The 18,020-nt window shown below is 38.8% G+C and overlaps 1 protein-coding gene across 1 annotated transcript in view; it reads left to right on the forward strand.

The window, feature by feature from the left end:
* CEP192 (centrosomal protein 192) overlaps nt 1-18,020 on the forward strand; it is a 103,680-nt gene that overhangs the window by 15,456 nt on the left and 70,204 nt on the right. Inside the window, exons 10-22 of the mRNA XM_075140805.1 lie at nt 340-688; nt 1,837-2,064; nt 2,908-3,030; nt 3,899-4,053; nt 5,597-5,643; nt 7,205-7,337; nt 9,875-10,029; nt 12,476-12,616; nt 12,872-13,211; nt 13,553-13,693; nt 16,201-16,265; nt 16,346-16,537; nt 17,493-17,616. Of these exons, the coding sequence (XP_074996906.1) occupies nt 340-688; nt 1,837-2,064; nt 2,908-3,030; nt 3,899-4,053; nt 5,597-5,643; nt 7,205-7,337; nt 9,875-10,029; nt 12,476-12,616; nt 12,872-13,211; nt 13,553-13,693; nt 16,201-16,265; nt 16,346-16,537; nt 17,493-17,616 (2,193 nt within the window). The remainder of the gene's footprint in view (nt 1-339; nt 689-1,836; nt 2,065-2,907; nt 3,031-3,898; nt 4,054-5,596; nt 5,644-7,204; nt 7,338-9,874; nt 10,030-12,475; nt 12,617-12,871; nt 13,212-13,552; nt 13,694-16,200; nt 16,266-16,345; nt 16,538-17,492; nt 17,617-18,020) is intronic.

Raw genomic sequence — 18,020 nt, forward strand, 5'->3', positions numbered from 1 at the left:
GTGATTTTTCACTCTCATTCTAGCTTTTTGCAATCTCCATACCAGGAATACAACTGTAGAAGTAGTGTATTGTAAAAATGTCCTGGAATAACACTGAATTCGATTTAGATCTTTGAAGTTGTCATACATACATACACATATTCCTATATACCTTGTTTGGAAGGCATCGTCTGTCTTCTCATCCTCTACTTAAAAGAATGTGACATTTGTGCTTCAAAACTGAAATAAAATTATCTAGGTACGGCACATTGCTCAATCTCATCCAAGTGACTCATATAGCAACAATACGACAGAAAAAAAGTCAGTAATATAAACAATGCCTGTCATATAAATAAAAAGTGTCACATAAGTCAACTGAAGCTTTTTCCGTTCCACGTGGTTATACCCTGGCCCGGGGCAGCAGGGCCAAACCGGCGGCTCAGACATCACTGGCGGCACATCTCAGCGGCAACGCGGTGGCCGCCGCCGTTCCCCTGAAAGACCCCGAGCTACTCACCGGTACCGGGATTCAAACCTCACCGGTCCGTAAGCAAACACCTGAAATAAACGATTATCATCGTCCCCTTCCAAAAACCTCAGCCGGCGTTAGCGCGAAGCTACCTGTCGCCGGCTCCGCTCTCCCGGAGCAACCCCGCTCCGCCGCACCGCCTAACGGACGACGGAGCACCGCGGGGGGCGGTGTCGGGCGGTGCCGCGCGCCCCTCGCCCAATCAGTATCCCCCTCTCTCTCTTCCCCCTCAAACTTTTTCCTCCTGCCGTGCCCCGCTGGCCAATCGCCGGCTCCGGCTGGGGCTCGCCCATTGGCTGGCGGCGGGACGAGGCGGGGTACGGGCGGGAGGGCGAAGCGCGCGCGCGGGCTCGGGAAAGTTTGGGAGGTGAGCGGCGGCGCTGCGCACGCGCTCCCCGCCAAGGGTTGGTTTGGGGTGTGGGAGCGGCGGGGGGGGGTGGGGGCTGTCGCGTCTGTCGCGTCTGTCGCGCGCCAGGTGAGCGGGTGGGTCCCGCCCGCCCGCCCGCCGGGGGGCGCTGCGCGGCGGAGCGGCGTGGGCGGGGCCAGGCAGGGCTGCGCAACGGGCGCGGGACGGCGCGTGCGGAGGGAGCGGCGGTTTGAAGTTTTGGCGGTTGGGCCGCGGTTCGTCTCTCTCAGGCGAGTGGCGGCGGAACGGGGGACGACGGGGGACGGGCCTCTCGGTCTTGGCTCCCGCCCCTCGCGGCAGCTCCGGGGAGGGCAGGGGCAGGGCCGATCTCTTCCGTTTGGGGAAAAAAGGCGTCTGCTGGCTTCGAGCCGCTCCCCGTCCCGGCCTGCGCGGCGCAGAGTGTCAGCGGCCGCCTCCCTCGGCGGGGCCGTCGTGCCGCTGCCGGGCCGCTCCCGGTGGGGGGTGGGGGGTGGCGGTGGTGCCTGCAGGGGGTGCTGAGGGGGGTAGGGCCCGGGCCTTCCGTGTCGAGATGAGTAGCACTGGGCTGTGGCCCGCTGAGTAGCGGCCCGAGATGATCGCGTCACGGAGTTTGTAGCTCCCCAGGTGCTGGCTGCTGTGGAAATGGAGGAAGGCTGCCTGGGTCCAAGCAGCTTTACAGGCTAAATATAGGTTGGCACGTCTTGCAGCGTCGGTACTGTAACTTGCAGGAGTGCTGCTCTTTTTAGAAAGTCCAAGAAGGCTATAAAACTCCGTGGCCCCCGAAAGACTTGGGGGGGAGAGGACTGGAAATAATTTTTAAGCACATTTGTGGGTGAAGTGGGGTGATTGCCAAAGAATATTAGCCGTGATGTATAAATAACGTGTTTTTGACAGCATTACTGTGACTTGTGTAACTGTCTAGTTGTTTTGTTCTTACTTTCAGATGCTGCTGGACCAGGGCTGATCGTGTTGCCAAGCAGAGTGCTATTTTAAGCAGCTTGATGATGGAAGACTTCAGAAATATTGCCGATGAGACGTTTCCAAGCTTCTTGGGCCATTCACTGAGTAGCAGTGCAAGTGTCATTTTTGAAAATGTTACTATTTCCTCAAACCCTGGCTTACCTGTTGCAGCTTCAACTGTTGCCAGGAGTAAAACGGGCTGTGACAATAGGTGAGACTACCGGAAAATAGCACTTAATCATATAAAAACCAATTGACTGATTTGAAACATTTAACTTTGGAGAGGAAAAATTCTTTTGATAGATTATTTGGTAGATGAAAAAAGTATTTACAAATCAGTAGCATACTAATCAGCAAACATAGGATTGATTGTATTAGCAGTGAAAAATCTGCATTACATTCATAACTCTTAAATTCTTAACTTTTATTAAAATCACCCTCTAAAAGAGGAATTTAGTTTTTAGACTGATAAGATAACAATAAAATTTCTTTTAACTCAACTCTTGAAGTTTGAAGTCATATAGAGAGTAATATATTTTTTACATGTGTGTTCTCTTAACTCTATTAACTATTCATTTAACTTACCTGAATCTGGCTCATTTTAGAAAAGGTAGTGTCAGAACTAGTGTTATGGATGCAAATTAAAATTTAACACAATTTATAATGATTTGTTCAGCAAGGAGTAGAGCAAAGAGTAACAATTGGAAGCCTTTGCTCACTTAACTGCTGCCCTGTGACTTAACGAGAAGTAAGATCAGACTTTTATACCCTGTCTTTCCTGTTTTCCAAATGGGACAGCACTAGCCACTAAAAATGATAATGTGGTATTTCTCTAAAGAACTACGGAAGACTGGAGAGAATCATTCTGGGTACGTGTGTGTACCTGTAAATACAGATTGGCTAGAAAATGCTAAAATATTCAAATAATTGAACTTGTAGGAGATGAGTGGCCATCAATGTGATTTCCCCCCTTCCCCCCCCCAATTCTTTGGAAAACAGGAGAGGTGCATATTAGAATGATTCTGTTGTGTGTTTTTCCTCCCCACTTTTACAGGCTTTCTGATATCTGTGCATCCTATTTAGAAGGGAAACATTCACCTCCATCAGGATCTTCTCACAGTAGTCAGTCGGATCCTGAGCCAATGGGGAGATTTGCCCTCAGTTTTCGTGATGACATGTAAGTGAGATGATAGTTAAAATCTAATTCTGTCCTAAAATGCACATACCAGTATGTAGTATGTAGATTTATATGTACTATAAGCTGATTATGGAATACTTCAGAATTGAATTGCCCACCTCAGCAGCAGCTTCTACTATTGGCCTTTTGATGGCAGTAGCTGGAGAGCTCAGCTGTGCATTAGCCTGTTAGCTTACAGTGTTTGGCAGCCGAGGCAGCTTTTGCTACTAAAACAGCTCCTCCACGTTTTCTAAAAAGGGATAGTGGCAGGCTATGTGGAAGCATCCTGTTTAGTGCTACCACTTAGGCTATAGAGCCCTACATGAACAACATTCTGCTGTTTAATTGATTAATTGGGCATCTTGTACAGGACAGGAATGAATCTTTAGAAGTGATTTTTTTTTTTTTTAAACTATGGTGTTTTGTTTTGTTATCACACTAAAAATTTCCTAAGCGTGATTAATTAATTGACTTATTTGAATCTGGCTTGTATTTACCTAGGTTACGTTACATAATGTAGAATTAAGCTGATGTTTCTGGTTCATGTCATGTGTGTGAATAATAGTTTGCACTGATTTAAATCTGTTCCAAGTAAGTATCATGCAGTTTGCATACAGAAAGGAACATCAATTTCTATTAAATTTAGCTTCCCGTGATTGCTATTTCTTAAGAAATAACTAGTGTTAGTGAAATAATTTAGAGAACATTACTAAGCAGTGGAAGTCTTGAAAGCTGTTGCATAGGTTATTCTAACCAGGCATTAAAACTGGAGAATTTATCAAATCTATATATAGAGAGATGTTGTATAGTAATGTTGATCTGTATATCTCACTGAATGATTTTTTCATTGAAATAATTCTCTTTCTAGGGAAGTTGCTACACAAGTTAAAGAACCACAGCCAACTTCTGTTAGTTTGAAAGAATCCCACTCAATATATGGAGAGCGAGATCAGAATGTCATTGAGCATTCAAATCGCAGTCAAGATACCTTACTTGAGGTATTGCCACTTGAACGATTGGAAGGTATTAAAATTTGAGAAAAACTGTATACTTATTCTCAGTGTAATTAGCTTTTTATGCTATAGATGTCTTCTCTTAACCCTTTCACTGTTTTATGTCATAGTGTAAATGGGTTCTGAAAAAGAATCTATTTGATTTGAACAAACTGAAAACAGAGAAAGCGTGTGGTTGACATTGTGTTCTTAGATTTCTCCCCAAAGTACAAAGCTAGACAGGAAGCTGGTGAAAATAGTGTTTGCTATAAAATACCATAATTAGAATACTAGTAGAAATCTTAATTAATTTCAGGAACTTTACTTGTGGAAAAAGTGTATGTAAGGTGTGTTCTACCCCTTCACTTTCAGTAGGTGTAAGTCTATGAGATTATTTTTTCACTAAAGTCTCTTTTCTTGCTGTGTTCCAACCTGTAATAGGTGATCTTTAACTGCAGTTATAGAAGCTGGAAACCTAATTTTCTAGTGAGGTGATGCATGAAAAAGTAGTTTGGAATACTTGCTGTGAAAACTATGCTTTTTTGAAATATGAATAAAGTAGTGGAAACAAAATAATATTCTGTAACTTATTTTAAAAGCATGGCTATTGATATTAAACTTGTTTGGGTTTTTTGCTACTGCCAGTCCTGTGATTAAATTCTGCTTGTTCCTTAAAATTCAGTAAATATACTTGGTAAATACATACTTCTAATCATTACCCTTTTCTAAGCTTTATCTGAATATTTGCATAGGTTTTCATGAGGTAAGTATTAATAATTTAATAGAGAGCATACTCAATTAGGAAGTATTATGGTTTGTGATATAAGTGGGTCTTTATGAAACACACTTCTAATGGTGAAGTGTTGACTTCAGTCACTTATTATTGTAGTCTTGAGGAAGTGGCAGTAACTATGGCAACAAAAATCACGATGCTTTGGAAAACTGGGACTGCCCGTGCGTGGACTTGATAGTGCCTGATGGTATTTAGTTCATTGGTTTTAACTTGTTGTTTATTCAAGTTTTAGGGTTCTAGTCCGGAAATTGCCTTTTATTCCCATCTATTATTTAAGAATTAGGAACCTGTTCTGCTAAAATCTGTATGTGCATGTGTAAAATGTTCTCTGTCTTGTGGGACTTGCGGTTGGATTATGGGTGGGTATAATACAATGACAAATGGAAGCTGCTTACAAGTGATCCAAAAAAAGAATTGGCCCAGTAGGTGAAATGCAGCAGTGGAACAGAACACTTGTTCCTACTTCTGCTAGTGCAACCTGGGACTCCTTACTTTTTTGCACTACATTATAGAAATCCTTAAGGCAGTAATTGTCTTGTATATTTTTTACAGTTTTAGCCCTGATGAAGCCCTGCCTTTTTAATTATTCCCAGATACTTTTGATCATTGTTATAAGAACATGTAAACTTTGGTATTGTGATAAAGTGTACATTTCAGGATTATTTTTATGGTGTATGCCAAGACCTTCATGGGGCTCAGTCTGCTATCTTACAGAATAGTTAGCACTTAGTAGTATAACAAGAGCAAAATAAAGTACTGATTACTGATTCTTTTGTTCCAGATTTGTCAACTGGAATATGTTTTCTTCCAGAAAGTAAGAATAACAAGGTGAAACCTTTTCTACATACAGTGAAATTAAAAGTTTTCTAATATTAATCTTGTACTAGACTTAATTCTGTGAGAGGAGGAGGGAGGGAATTGAACTGGTTTTATTGTCTTATGTTGTGTATCCCTTAAGTTTGTAACAGTGCTAGTGTGCTGAATGTGTCATGCCTCACTTTGCCTCCTTTTTGCAGATCGCTTAACATAATTAGTACCATGGGAGCATGACTCCACTGAATCTTTCTCAATTGTGAAAATTGTTGTTTACTCCTACCCTCTGCTGTCTTGTAGTTCTTTATCTATGTAAAGACCTTACATTTTATCCTAATTGTAGTTTAGCTTAGTGAAAAGCCTTCTGAGGAACTTCTTTGAATGCTTTTGGAAATTGAAGTAGACAATATACACCTGATTTGACTTGCCCCTGCACTTGATAATTACTTGGAGGAATATTAGTTCAGATTACTTCTTCAGTGTCCTCAGCATTAAAAACTGCACCATTTGTAAGAACACAATCTTCCTGCTGCCTCTGTGTGGTTTGTTTTGGTTTGGTGTTTTTTTTTTTTTTGTCTCTGTATCCCAAAGGTAGCACATAGCTGCAGGTATCGACAGGCAGGGCTATGCTTCAGCTGTTTTTATCTACTGTGTTAGAGAACCTGACAATTATGGGCACAGAGATACAAGACAGACAGGAATGGGAGATTTTGTGGCCTTTACAGAAAATATGCCTCAGGTTGCAGCCAGATGCGGTCCAGTATGTGCTCCTTAATGTGTCATCTGGTATTTACTAAATTGATTTAGTTTTCTTTAATTTGATTTTTAATTTGATAATTCAAATTTTGATTTGAAGCTGCAATGGTCAGTGAGTTGCAGTTGAATGCTCACAGGCTGTCATCTGAAAACCATAATTCAAGTCGCTTTCAAATTTTTTACTTTCTGAACTTTGACTTTTTTGCTGTCTGTCAAAGATGATCTGTTTTATCATAAAGAATGTGAGATGAAATCCAAAACAGACATTACATTGTGCTGTTTTTAAAAATCATTCAGGTATATGAAAGATACAATGTTTACAGTTAGCTAGATTTCAGCTGAAATACTACTTTGTAAGTAATTTAGTATGCTCATTTGAAGAAATTATCAACGAAGGGTTGATCTGGGTGTACGATTTCTGAAGGAGCACTGTTTTAGCAGCATAGGAAACTATTGAGAGTTGTCTTTGTACTTTTTAAGTTGGGATTGCAGCTTAATGAATGGGGGGGCAATTTTTTCAAGTGTAAACTCTTTAATGCAATGGTTCAGTATTTTATTTTTGAGGTTTTTTAAGTTTGGTGTCATTCAGATGCTTTTTCCCTCTTTCCCTTTTATGATCCCTGTATTTCTTGCATCTCTCCATTCTGGAAGCTAGCAGGCAAAGTCCATGGGAAATAGAATGTTTGCTGGGATAAATAGGAAAAAAAAAGTGGGGCAGAGTTTTGGAATATTATTAATCTCATTAATTGTTTATTATTAACTGAATTTATATGATAGCTAGTAACTCCTAGAAACATTTCTGTATGGATGCTTTTCACAGGTTGGTCCATCTGAACCTTCTGAAAAGCTGATAGAATGTGAAATCTCAAGTGATCATCTTAGCAATAGCCTTTCAAGTTTTTTGGAAAATGAGAAACTCTCATCTCTTGAAAGCTCAGAAGAAGATTCCACTGGTAAGTGTATTTATAACTCTGGGTAGTTGACTGTAGAATTCTGACAACGTTATTGCATACTTCAGAAGAAAGGTATTGTTTTACTGAAGTATTTAATATAGGATTACGCTTGATCAAAAACTAGTAGTAGGAATATTGAAGAAAACTCCTCACTGGGAAACTGGCTGTTTTAAAATTGTAAAAGGAGTAGGTGGCTATGGAATTTGTCAGAGAAAATCACAATTGGAAGTTTAATCTAAAAAATTAAATAACAGTCCTCAGTTACTGTGAATCAAAAATACAGGTAGAAATGTGGGCATTCATTTAATAAAGTGGTAACCCTAGCTACAGTTTCAATTTAGATTAATAGAGATAAACTTTTATGATGAAGAACATGTGTTTGCAGTTAGAATTAACTTTTACTTGAGTTTCAGTTCTCTTTAGATGCCACACATGCAGGATGATACCCAAGTTGGAAGTCTAGTTTACTCATAGGGATGAAAGTGAGAGCATGAGTTCTGTATAACTAAACAAGAGTTTTGAAATTTCTGTGCCCTTCCAGTGGTTGCTGTTGAAGGAGAAACATGCTCTTCTTTATTAATGCAGTTGACTTTGCACATAACGTGAAGGATGATAGGGTATGTCCTCAGATGCAGAGTGATAAATAGGTTTACTGCCATCTTGAGATCAAGCAGCCCTGCATTCAAGTAGGGTTACTGGATTTCTCCCTATTATATCTACAGATGTCATGACTATCTTTTGAAGTCGTCTTGTTCTTTCTCGTTGCATAACTTCACTTGTGCGTTAAGCATATAAAAATGAAGTTAATAGTTTGCTGAGTAAAGATACTATTTCTTTCCATCCAAGGGGATGGAATTACTTTTATCTGCCCTCCTAAGGAGTTGGTAGTCTTTAGTTGGAAATACTTCTCTATTCAGTACTGTCACCAGTACTGGTGAAGCTAATTGATGTTTTTATTTTTCCTGGTCAGTGTGCAATGTACTAATTTTTATCATGTAATTCTGTATTCAGTGTAAATTTGGCAGCTGGGTGGTTCTAAAAATAAGGAGGAAGTCTCTGGTATCTGAGGTAAAATACATTAATCTACTTCCTCATTATTTGGAAGGTAGCGGATTATTATTTCAGTTTCATGAAGAAGAAATTAAGACATAGGTAAATGAGATTAAAACAATTATTGTGGTGTTGTTAATTTGAGATTGAATTGTAGGTATTTGGCTACCATTCAGGTAACTAATTAATCCTTATGTAATTTTTAAAGCACTCTATGGACGTTTGTTCTGAGGATAGGTATTAGTCCTCTTTCAAAAATTGAAGAAACTTAGCCTGCTGCAATCCTTCCACCTTCTCCAGTATCATATGTGGAAACAGACCCGTGATGTGGATTTTTCATTTACTAATTCTCAAATGTAACAGATCCTGATTGCTTTGCTGTAATATCAAAGTTGCTGAGCATCCATAGCTTCCAATTCAACTAAATCACATTTTGTTGAAAGAGCGTGCTTCGGGAAATCAGGCTTTTTGTACAGGGCACTGGCAAAACTGGGAATGCAAAGATAATGACTTACCTGAGTGTGTATACATGTACTTTTTTCCTCTACATTCTTGGCATTGTGTAGACTTCTGGCAGAAGGAAATACTGAGAAGATTCTTCAAAATTTCCTTTTTGGGAAGAAGAATTGAAGTATACTACAAAGGCAAAATCGCTGGAGAATTCTTAAACCATCAACAACAACCTGAAAATGAACATTTCTTAAATTATGTGGAAAACAGAATATAGTTGTGAGTTTATAAATGCAAGGCCTGTTTGAGTATACTGGGTTGTTTTTTATAAGGAAAAACACAGACAGTATACTGTTTCCTGGAAATAAAACAATAAAAAGTAAAGATGTCAAACTTCTTCTTGGAATATGTTTTACAATGGTTTTAAGAGTGCATTTAACCATGCCCTAAAAAGCTGACTGATGTTTGGGTCTTTAAAAACAAACAAACAAACAAAAGCCCTGGAAACTCTCCTCTCCCCCCAGACCTCACAAATTAAAAAACCAGCCCCAAAACAAGAAAAATTGTGTCTTGGAAAACTTCTTACTTGGCAGATAGGAATAGTACTGTTCTTAGTAATAGCGCTTAACATTTTTTGCCATTGAAATATAGGACTATGCTTTCAGTTACTTTCTGTGAAGTTTGAAAAATGCTACATGTATTTTACTTTTAATTTATGATTACGTATATGATTTGCTAATTGGAATGTGGTGGTGTATAGATCATGTGAAGGAAGATGAGTCACTTGATAGCCTGGGAGTTAACATGCTAGCTTATAGTCATCTTGTTTTGCTGTATATCACTAGTCATGAGTAAGACGATTACGTGTTTCTGTGACCCAATTATTTTAAGGGAAAAACAGGATAATTCTGCTCTGACTGTGTGAGTATATTGTGAGACTCAATGTATTTAAAAATTATGGAGTTGCTTTGATAGTGTGTCAGGTGATATAAAATGACCGTGAAAGTTGAATAGGATATTTTCTTCTGTTTCAATAGATGATGATATTGATGATGAAGAGTTCTTTGATAACCAACTAGAAGCCTATTTTGAGCAGCTGATACAACCAGAAATGACAAGAGGAGACGCCGACATACAGAAACTCTCAGAATGCTACACAGCGGTGAAGCTTTCTGAAAATGGCTTATTTCAAGTAGGTTTAAAGTAAAGTTCAAAGCTCAGCACGCCCAGTGGCCCTTAAACATGGTAGCATCGTTGAGGGTTGTCTGCCAGGGTGAGCTAGGTTTTATTTCTTTCCTGACAAACCCAAATATTGTCCAACAGGTAGCCTGTACAGCAAAGCATTCTTTTTAAATTTAAAGATAGCAAATACAGCTCTAAACTAGAAACAAAGCCGTTTGAGTGAGCTTCTGACTTTTTCTGTTCCCTCTGCAAGGTTTTCCTTGGGGGAAAAAAAAAAGGAAAAGGAAAGAAGCTGGGTAGCTATTTTTGTATTTATTTTCCTCTTCCCTGTAGTGCAGAGCTAGCAGCGGATTCATCTGCTTGTTAGGGAAGGTCTTGCTGTTTATGAGATGAGGTGGCATTGGGTAAGTAGCTGGCTGTCCCAAGAGGCATTAGTCAGGAAGGCTTGCAGTGAAGCTGAAGGGTTTCCTATTATGGTGTCTCCTTTATTCAAGCCTCCATTCAGGTTTCCCATCTCTCTCTAACCCTGCTCCTCACACTCCTCTTTGTCCTGTGCATAACCTTCTCCTTTCTCCTGATAGGCAGCTCTGGTAGAGAACAGTGTTAATTCTGTAACTTGATCTTGCAAAGGGGGGGGAAAAAAAAACAAACCAAACTCCTAAAACTGGATTTCTGTCCCTTCTCTGGGATGATGGAGACTTGTCCTCAGAGAAATCCTATAATAACTAATATAGCATCAGTAGTATTTCCTGAAGATGGACTTTTTCTGCTGGACTACTTAATACTGCATTTCTTAATTCTTATTACAAAAGTAAAAATTACTTTTAGAGTTTTGGATTGTTTGTGCTGGTCTGAACTTATTGTACCTCTGAGGCATTTTCTTGAACGCTTTAAGGTATGAATGTTTCTTATACACCTTGCTTCCCCTCATAGCTTCCTAGTGGTGGTTTTTATTGTCAGAGATGGTAAGATGTTTGTAGGTAAGCATTTGGGATCCTCTCAAGTCCGCCAAGAGAAATTATATCATTGGTAACTAAGCAGAAGCCTCTACTGATACTATTGTCTTGTGATGGCATGATTTTAATTTTGATTACCAGCCTCTGAATGCAACGAATTTTTGATGAAAGATAAATCTCCGTAAGAAAGCTAATACCCATAAAATGCTTGCTTTACTCTGTCCCCTCCAGCCCCAGCAAGCTGGTCAGCTGAACTGAAACTAAGGCCATCTTTTGATCTCCTTTGTAACTTGCTTGTAATACCCAGGAGGTGGTCCTGTTGTCTGTGTAGGAATTGCTTAATTTTAATCTGATGTTTCTGTGACAAACTACTTCTAGTAGTTTAACTTGTTGGTATTCTTAATTAGAGTTACAGTTTTAACTGCAACAAAATTCAAAGGACAGAACAGAATTTTCTTTTAAGACTTTGATAAAACTTGTTGAAAAGAAATTTAATTCACTACTGACAAAAGATTCTGTTGTATTTTTTGTTTCTGTAACTATTAAGGTAACGTGCTGGCCCTTATTTTCTGTCATACAACTGGTTTATAAAATCTTTTTGATCACTGGTTTATTATCTTGGATAGCAATCTCCAAGGTTTTATTAAGTGTATAGTATCGCAGAGACTTGTTTTTCCAGGCGAGTAAATAAATCTCTTAAATAAGTGGTCAGTGTAAGAAAGGTAAGTGTAGAGCAGCAACTGGCTGACTTGTGGTTTAGGTTTGAGCAGCAGTTAGTTCCATTACAAATAGAGTGCCAGGGATTAAGTGCTTTTCCGTTTTCTTGGCTTTGCAACGACTGATGCGATCCTGGCAGTTGCATGCTTGACCGGAATGGGAAAGTGTAATTGATTTAAACAGTTAAATAAACTGTAGCTTCTGAAATTTCAGAAATTTCCCAATTGACATCAGAGTTTCTAAGCTGTGGGAAGTGATATGTTAACCCTGTAAAAGCAGTTTGCATAGGCTGCCAGTTGCTGATCGACGGCTGTACGTGAAGAAAGGAATAGGTGATTATCTGAAGAGTGAGAATAACACAGTTCTGCTGTCTGACCTCCGGTCTTCTCTACTTGTGTAAGATGTTCCTGCTTCACTGCCATTGTAGATAGGTACAACAGGTTCTGAGTTGGATTTGGAGTCCTCATTCAGCAGTGGGTCAACCAGAAGGGGAAGAGGAGTAGCATGGTGCCCTTGTTAAAGGGAATGAAAAGATGTAGTAGGAATAAGAAGAGATCCTCCATCTTCTTGCTGTGTATGCCCTTGGAGGCAGATGCATGGACTGGCATAGCCAGGAACTATTGTCCTTGGTGGTGGTGCTAGCAGCTAGAGATGTCTCTGGCAGCGGCACATGAGCGAACAAAAAGAGAATTTTTTAATATTGTAAATACAACTGTAGTGTTAATTTTTTTTTCTTTGGTGTATCTGTTCTAGTGTAACTTAAATCTTAATTTTTTTTAAAAGGAGAACTTTCAGGTTCCTGACGCTTACCAGGCTGTGACAGGAGTAGACTCTGGAAATGCTAGTGATGAAGATTCACAAAATCAAGGGATAACTGGATGTCCTGTGCAAAGAGAAATGCTGCCCAGAGCAGTACAGCAACTGGTATGAAATTGTCATTTAAATGTCTGTTTATCATATAGAGTAAGACTGTAGTAGAAGATGGCAGTGCATTTGAAACTAACTCAGACATTGAACTAACAACCCAAACTTTCTTTACAAAAAATTAATAACACCACTTTGTTTTCAGATATATTTTTCATACATAGTTAACTTGGACTATTTTGTACCTAGAACTATTAGCACAAACAGTTAACAACTGCTCTTCTGACACTTTTAAAATGATTATTGTTTTCTAAGAATTCCATGACTACTGGAGATGTGCTAGATTCCTGCACTGCTGCTGAGTTGCGGTTAGATTCACTGTATCTTCAGTGCATGAACAGCCATAAAGCTGATGTCTCGGATGTCCTTCCAAAGCAAGAAATACAGTCCTCTGAGTGTCAGGCTGCTTCTTCTGATGCAGAAGTACTACATACAGCAGGAGGAATTTTGAGGCACTACACCACTCCTCAAGTTCTTCTTGGTGCAAATGCACCTCAGACAGATGCAACTGCATGTGAAGTAGGTCTTGCTGATACTTACCTGTCTCCTACTGCAGACAGCTGTGAGAACATAAGTTTAGCTACAACAGACAAAGGTAGGTTCCTTTAGATATAACCCATCTATACAGTTGTGACCAGACTCCATTGCATGGAAGAAGAAATAAAAATTATAAACTATGCATTTTTCTTTAGTTGTGCAAGTTGGTAATAAAAACCAATGTAGCATGAATAAATTTTGACTTGTTTTTGTTTTAAAAATTACTGACCGTTGTATATTGCTCTTAACTGTTGTTTATTTGATTATGAAACTAGTTTAAGCTTGCAGTTGCAGCAACTTGAGCTACTCTTTTTTTGAACTCCTTAATTTAAACTTAAGAGACTTTGCCATATTCCTTTTTATTTTAATCAACAGTGTAGCATTTGATATATCTTTCAGGTGATTTACCACACAGCATTGTCTATCAAAATGAAGAGGGCAAATGGGTGACTGATCTTGCGTATTATACTTCATTTGATGAAGAACAAGATTTAAATCTGTCTGAAGATGATAAAATAAATGAGGAGTTCATTACTGGATGTATGTAATCTTGTTCCTTTTTAGTTCGCTGTGTTATCTGTAATAATGTTAAGTAATCTTTTTCCTTTTTGGTTTTTTTTTTTTTCCCACTTGAACAAATCAGTATTTGGTGTTGCAAAGCCTCCAGGCTTTAGATACCACAAATTATTTGAAAGCTGATGTTGATAGTAGCCTGTAATGATATTATCATTAGTTACAGTTGACACCTTCTTTCCATGTTTCCTGCTCTTCGCATGAAGAGTCTTTTGTTTTGGTTCAAAAAGCGTTCTAACATCTGTCACTGGTACCTCTTGTATGAGCAAAAGTAACTCCTGTAGCTGTCACTTCCACAATTTTTCCTTTGGACTTTAATTATTGCTATCCTTTCTTTCAAGAAGATGAAACAGTAGTCATTCTGTATTGCATGATGGTTATAAGACAGGAAATAACTGTAAATAAGAAATGACTACAAAATCAACTAGAATGTGAAAAGAGCTGCTGAATTCACTAGCTGGTGATTTTTTTGTGAACCCCTTGGGAATGTCTTGATGCTGAAAGATGGTACTGGTACTGAAAAATGTTGGAGCTTATTGAGAGGCTTTACTGGACTCTCATCTTCTAACAAATTCCAGGCTTCTTGAACCTCTGTTTACTTAAAGTTGTTTATTTTCCTTAAGCTGTCTCAGACCGATCTTCATGAGAGTCTGTATGTTTGTCATACAGGCTTGGATAATATGCATGTAGTACTGTAAATAAATCAATTCCTTAACACGAAAATGTCATCTGGTAATCTGTTTTACTAGACAGATTCAAGCAATGTGTGCAACAGTATTTCTCCTAGTCTCTTCTAGTTTCTAAACTAGACGTATGGATGGGCAAATATATTCTAAAGATGTTCATGGTCCACTCAAGGTTTTTCTTTCTTTCAAAGAGAATGCTGTATATGTTGCTGTCTAGAATTGTTTATTTTGAATGAGTGATCAAACAGGGTTGGTTGGTTGAAATAGTGTTTTTCAACACTGTAGTGGTTTTCTGCTGGAACAAGCAAATATGATCCAATTTGGTAGAAACTTCCCTATCTAGTATGTCAGTGAAGCAGCGCTCGTCCATTATTTTTCAAATGCCAGGATATTTCAGACACTTGCCTGCATCTCAGACTCAGGTTGTCGAGTGGTTAGACTATTTGACTGTTGTAAATTTTTTCAAGGCTGTTTAGTCTTTTCCTACCTGATAGGTTTTTAAAGGAATTCTGCTTTTGAGCTGATTGGCTTACCTGTTCACATGATAGAAGACATGTGCTTACAGATTCAATGTGGTTAGCATTCTTCTGACTGCTAGTTCGCCTGTCTGTTTGCAGTGCTCAAGTGTGATGCTTGACAGCTGAGAGATTTTAGTTGTAGGGACAGAAAGGAAATGTTACATCTGATGCTTCTGAGTCTCATTTATGACATGTCTATCTCTGTCAGCAAACTGTCCACACAGTGTATTCTTGTATAAAATAGTGCAGGATTGCTCACTTGACAGAGTTTGGTGCTTCAGGAAGTCTTCAGAGAGCTGTATGGCTTATACAGAGGATTAAGGAAGAACTGATATTGACTTAGAGTTCAGCCGGATATAACAATGTGTCATTGATAGTGCTAGGTTGTGTTTAGGAATTGCAGTTGGATTGCTCCATAAAGATGTATTCCAACTTTGTTTCTTTCCTCGGAGTATGTATTGTGACTTCCCATGAGTAATTTTACGAACAACAGCTGTATTCACTTTGCAAGCTTGCGTCCATTCTTGACTTATTCCTCCATTTGCCCTGTGTCCTCTATGACTAGGGATGTTGTGTGTACAAGGCCACATATTTTATAAGTTTTGATGGGCTTAATGATACATTAACATTGAAATAAGGTGGTATCACAGTATCTCTTGATCAGCAGTTTTTCACATCATTTTGGTGAAGAGACTTAAAGTGTTCATTGCTCTGTAAATGGTAATTGTGAAAATGGTACAAGCATTTGAATTTAAAAGAAGTATTGATTTTATTTGGCCAATTAATTTGCACAGGTATTTCATGAGCTGGTACAAACCAGTCTGTTTCTTTTGCTCCAATTCACAAGTACCACCTTGATGAAATTTTCAAAACCAAATGTAGTAAAAGTTTGTTTGGAAGTAGCCACATGATGCTCAATTCTAGCTAGTATGGGTAGCATAACCTATGAAAAGTTATAGTTTGGTTTGGGGTTAAGGCTGTAAGAGACTTTATTCACCACTAAGTTAGTTAGCTAAATGCTGATTTTACTTTGGATCCTAAAGATCCAGGGAGTACTCTTTTAAAATGAATTTCATATGAACTTTTCTCACCATAACGGGATGGAATAACTCCTAGTGGGTCAAAACTGTCATAACTCCAAACTGTCTCAGATGTAGAATTAAATATTGCAATATCTGTCCCTCAAAATTTAGTTTAATGATGCAAAATAGTAATGACAGGACTTAATAAATTATGCCTTATTTTAATAAATGTTCTCTTTGGTTTTAAGCTGAAGCAGCAGCTATGATTGCGCAAGATCAGGAAGAATTTGAGAAAGCACACAAACTTGTGCAGGTAACTAATTATCTCAATGTAAACAGAATAGTTCTCTAATTTATTTACAAGTTACAACTTCTGAAATGTCTTGTCTGCAGGCGGAAAAAGTAGACATTCTAAATGCATCTGAATTAGCAGATACTTCATGGAAATCTGCAAATAGCTGCATTCTGCTGAGAACATCTGATCTTGATAAAGATGCCAGTTATTTACGTTTGTCTTTGGGGGAGTTCTTTGGTCAGAGATCTGAAGCTCTTGGTTGTCTTGGTGGAGGCAGTGATGTGAAACGGGTATGTATCTTAACGTTTAATATTAAGACACAAGGAGAGGACAAGAACAACAACAGCTAGCACTACTTTTGTTTTTTTATATTGTAACTAATTCTTTCTGAGAACTACTTTTCTAAGTTCACTTGCGAAGGAAATTCTCTATGTGTGGCAGGTCTGGATTGGCTTTTGTTTCCCACTTGGAATTTCTGATGTGAAGGGCTGGCTGGTGTTATTGATGAATCTTGATCTTCACCTTTTGGTCAGAAACTAATTACGTGTAGGATTAGAGAGAGAAAAGTACATCATATACAGGGTGCACTTTGGAGGTCCAAGCAAACAATCCACTTGGTAGTTGAATGAAACGCTGCTCAGACAGGGGTATTTGAACAGTGAGAGTATCTTTGAACAGCTGTTGATAGTTGATGTGCTATCTAGGTAAATGCCTGACTTCAGTAAAAAATGTAGTCATCTAGACTCTAACTTACCAACATACTTCTGTATGCTTCCTGCATCTATCTGATACCTGCCTCTTCTCTTATCTGTTGTTGGTAGACAGTATCTCATCTGTGTTGCAGACAAAAAAAAAAGCGGGTAGGTGTGTACAATGGGAGGAAGAAGTCAAATATGCTTGTGTAATTCAGTCGTGTCCTGGTGAATTGGTAGAGTTGGCATGTTCGATCCTGGTGCATTCAGAGGCTGAGTGGCAGAGCATGGCTCCAGGCAGAGATGATGAGAGCATATGTACTTTCTTTTGTCTAACTGGTATAAAGTTTATTTTATGTATATATTGGAAGTGTGTGTGTTTGGATTAGGCATTTGCAATGCTAGGAGGCATATGTTATTTCTCAGTGGTATGAGAGCCAAACACCAGCTGGGGAGGCACTGTGGCTGAAACTGCTTTGCAAGCCCACTGAACCTTTTTATTAATGATTAAATTTACTCATGCTGTATTCTGGGGTAATTTTTTCTTTTATAGCCATCTTTTGGTTACTACATTACATCTCCGAAGAAAAGGCAACCTGTTGCTTTGCTAAGGCAATCTGATTCATCAGGAGGTGACACTGGCCAAGAGATTTCGCAATTGTCTGAGGTGTTTCCAGGTAATTATAGAACAGAAGGGTCAGCCCTAGACGGTGTTTATAACAGTAGTTAAGAATTACTTGTATATAGCTATTAAAGACTATTAAGAGTAATCCATGATAGAAAGACTCTAGTTTTCATTTACCAAATATCTTTTTTGCTGTGAGCACCTCCCCTATCCCCCTTCCCCCACAAAAACACAGAACCTAAACACTTACAAGAGGGAACATTCTAATACTAAGTACTACCCTAAATTGTCTTAGATATTTCAGCATTTCCAGAATACTGAATAACTATCAGAATACTTTGTAATAATTAAAGTCTGTTCAGAGTTTTCCTGTTGAAAAAGCTGTATAAATATGTTGCCAAAAAACAACCAACCCACCCCAGAAAATTGGTCTGTTTGCTCATATAGGTGTAGAGG

The sequence above is a fragment of the Calonectris borealis genome, chromosome 2 (genome assembly GCF_964195595.1).
Source record: "Calonectris borealis chromosome 2, bCalBor7.hap1.2, whole genome shotgun sequence".
Lineage (NCBI taxonomy): Eukaryota > Metazoa > Chordata > Aves > Procellariiformes > Procellariidae > Calonectris > Calonectris borealis.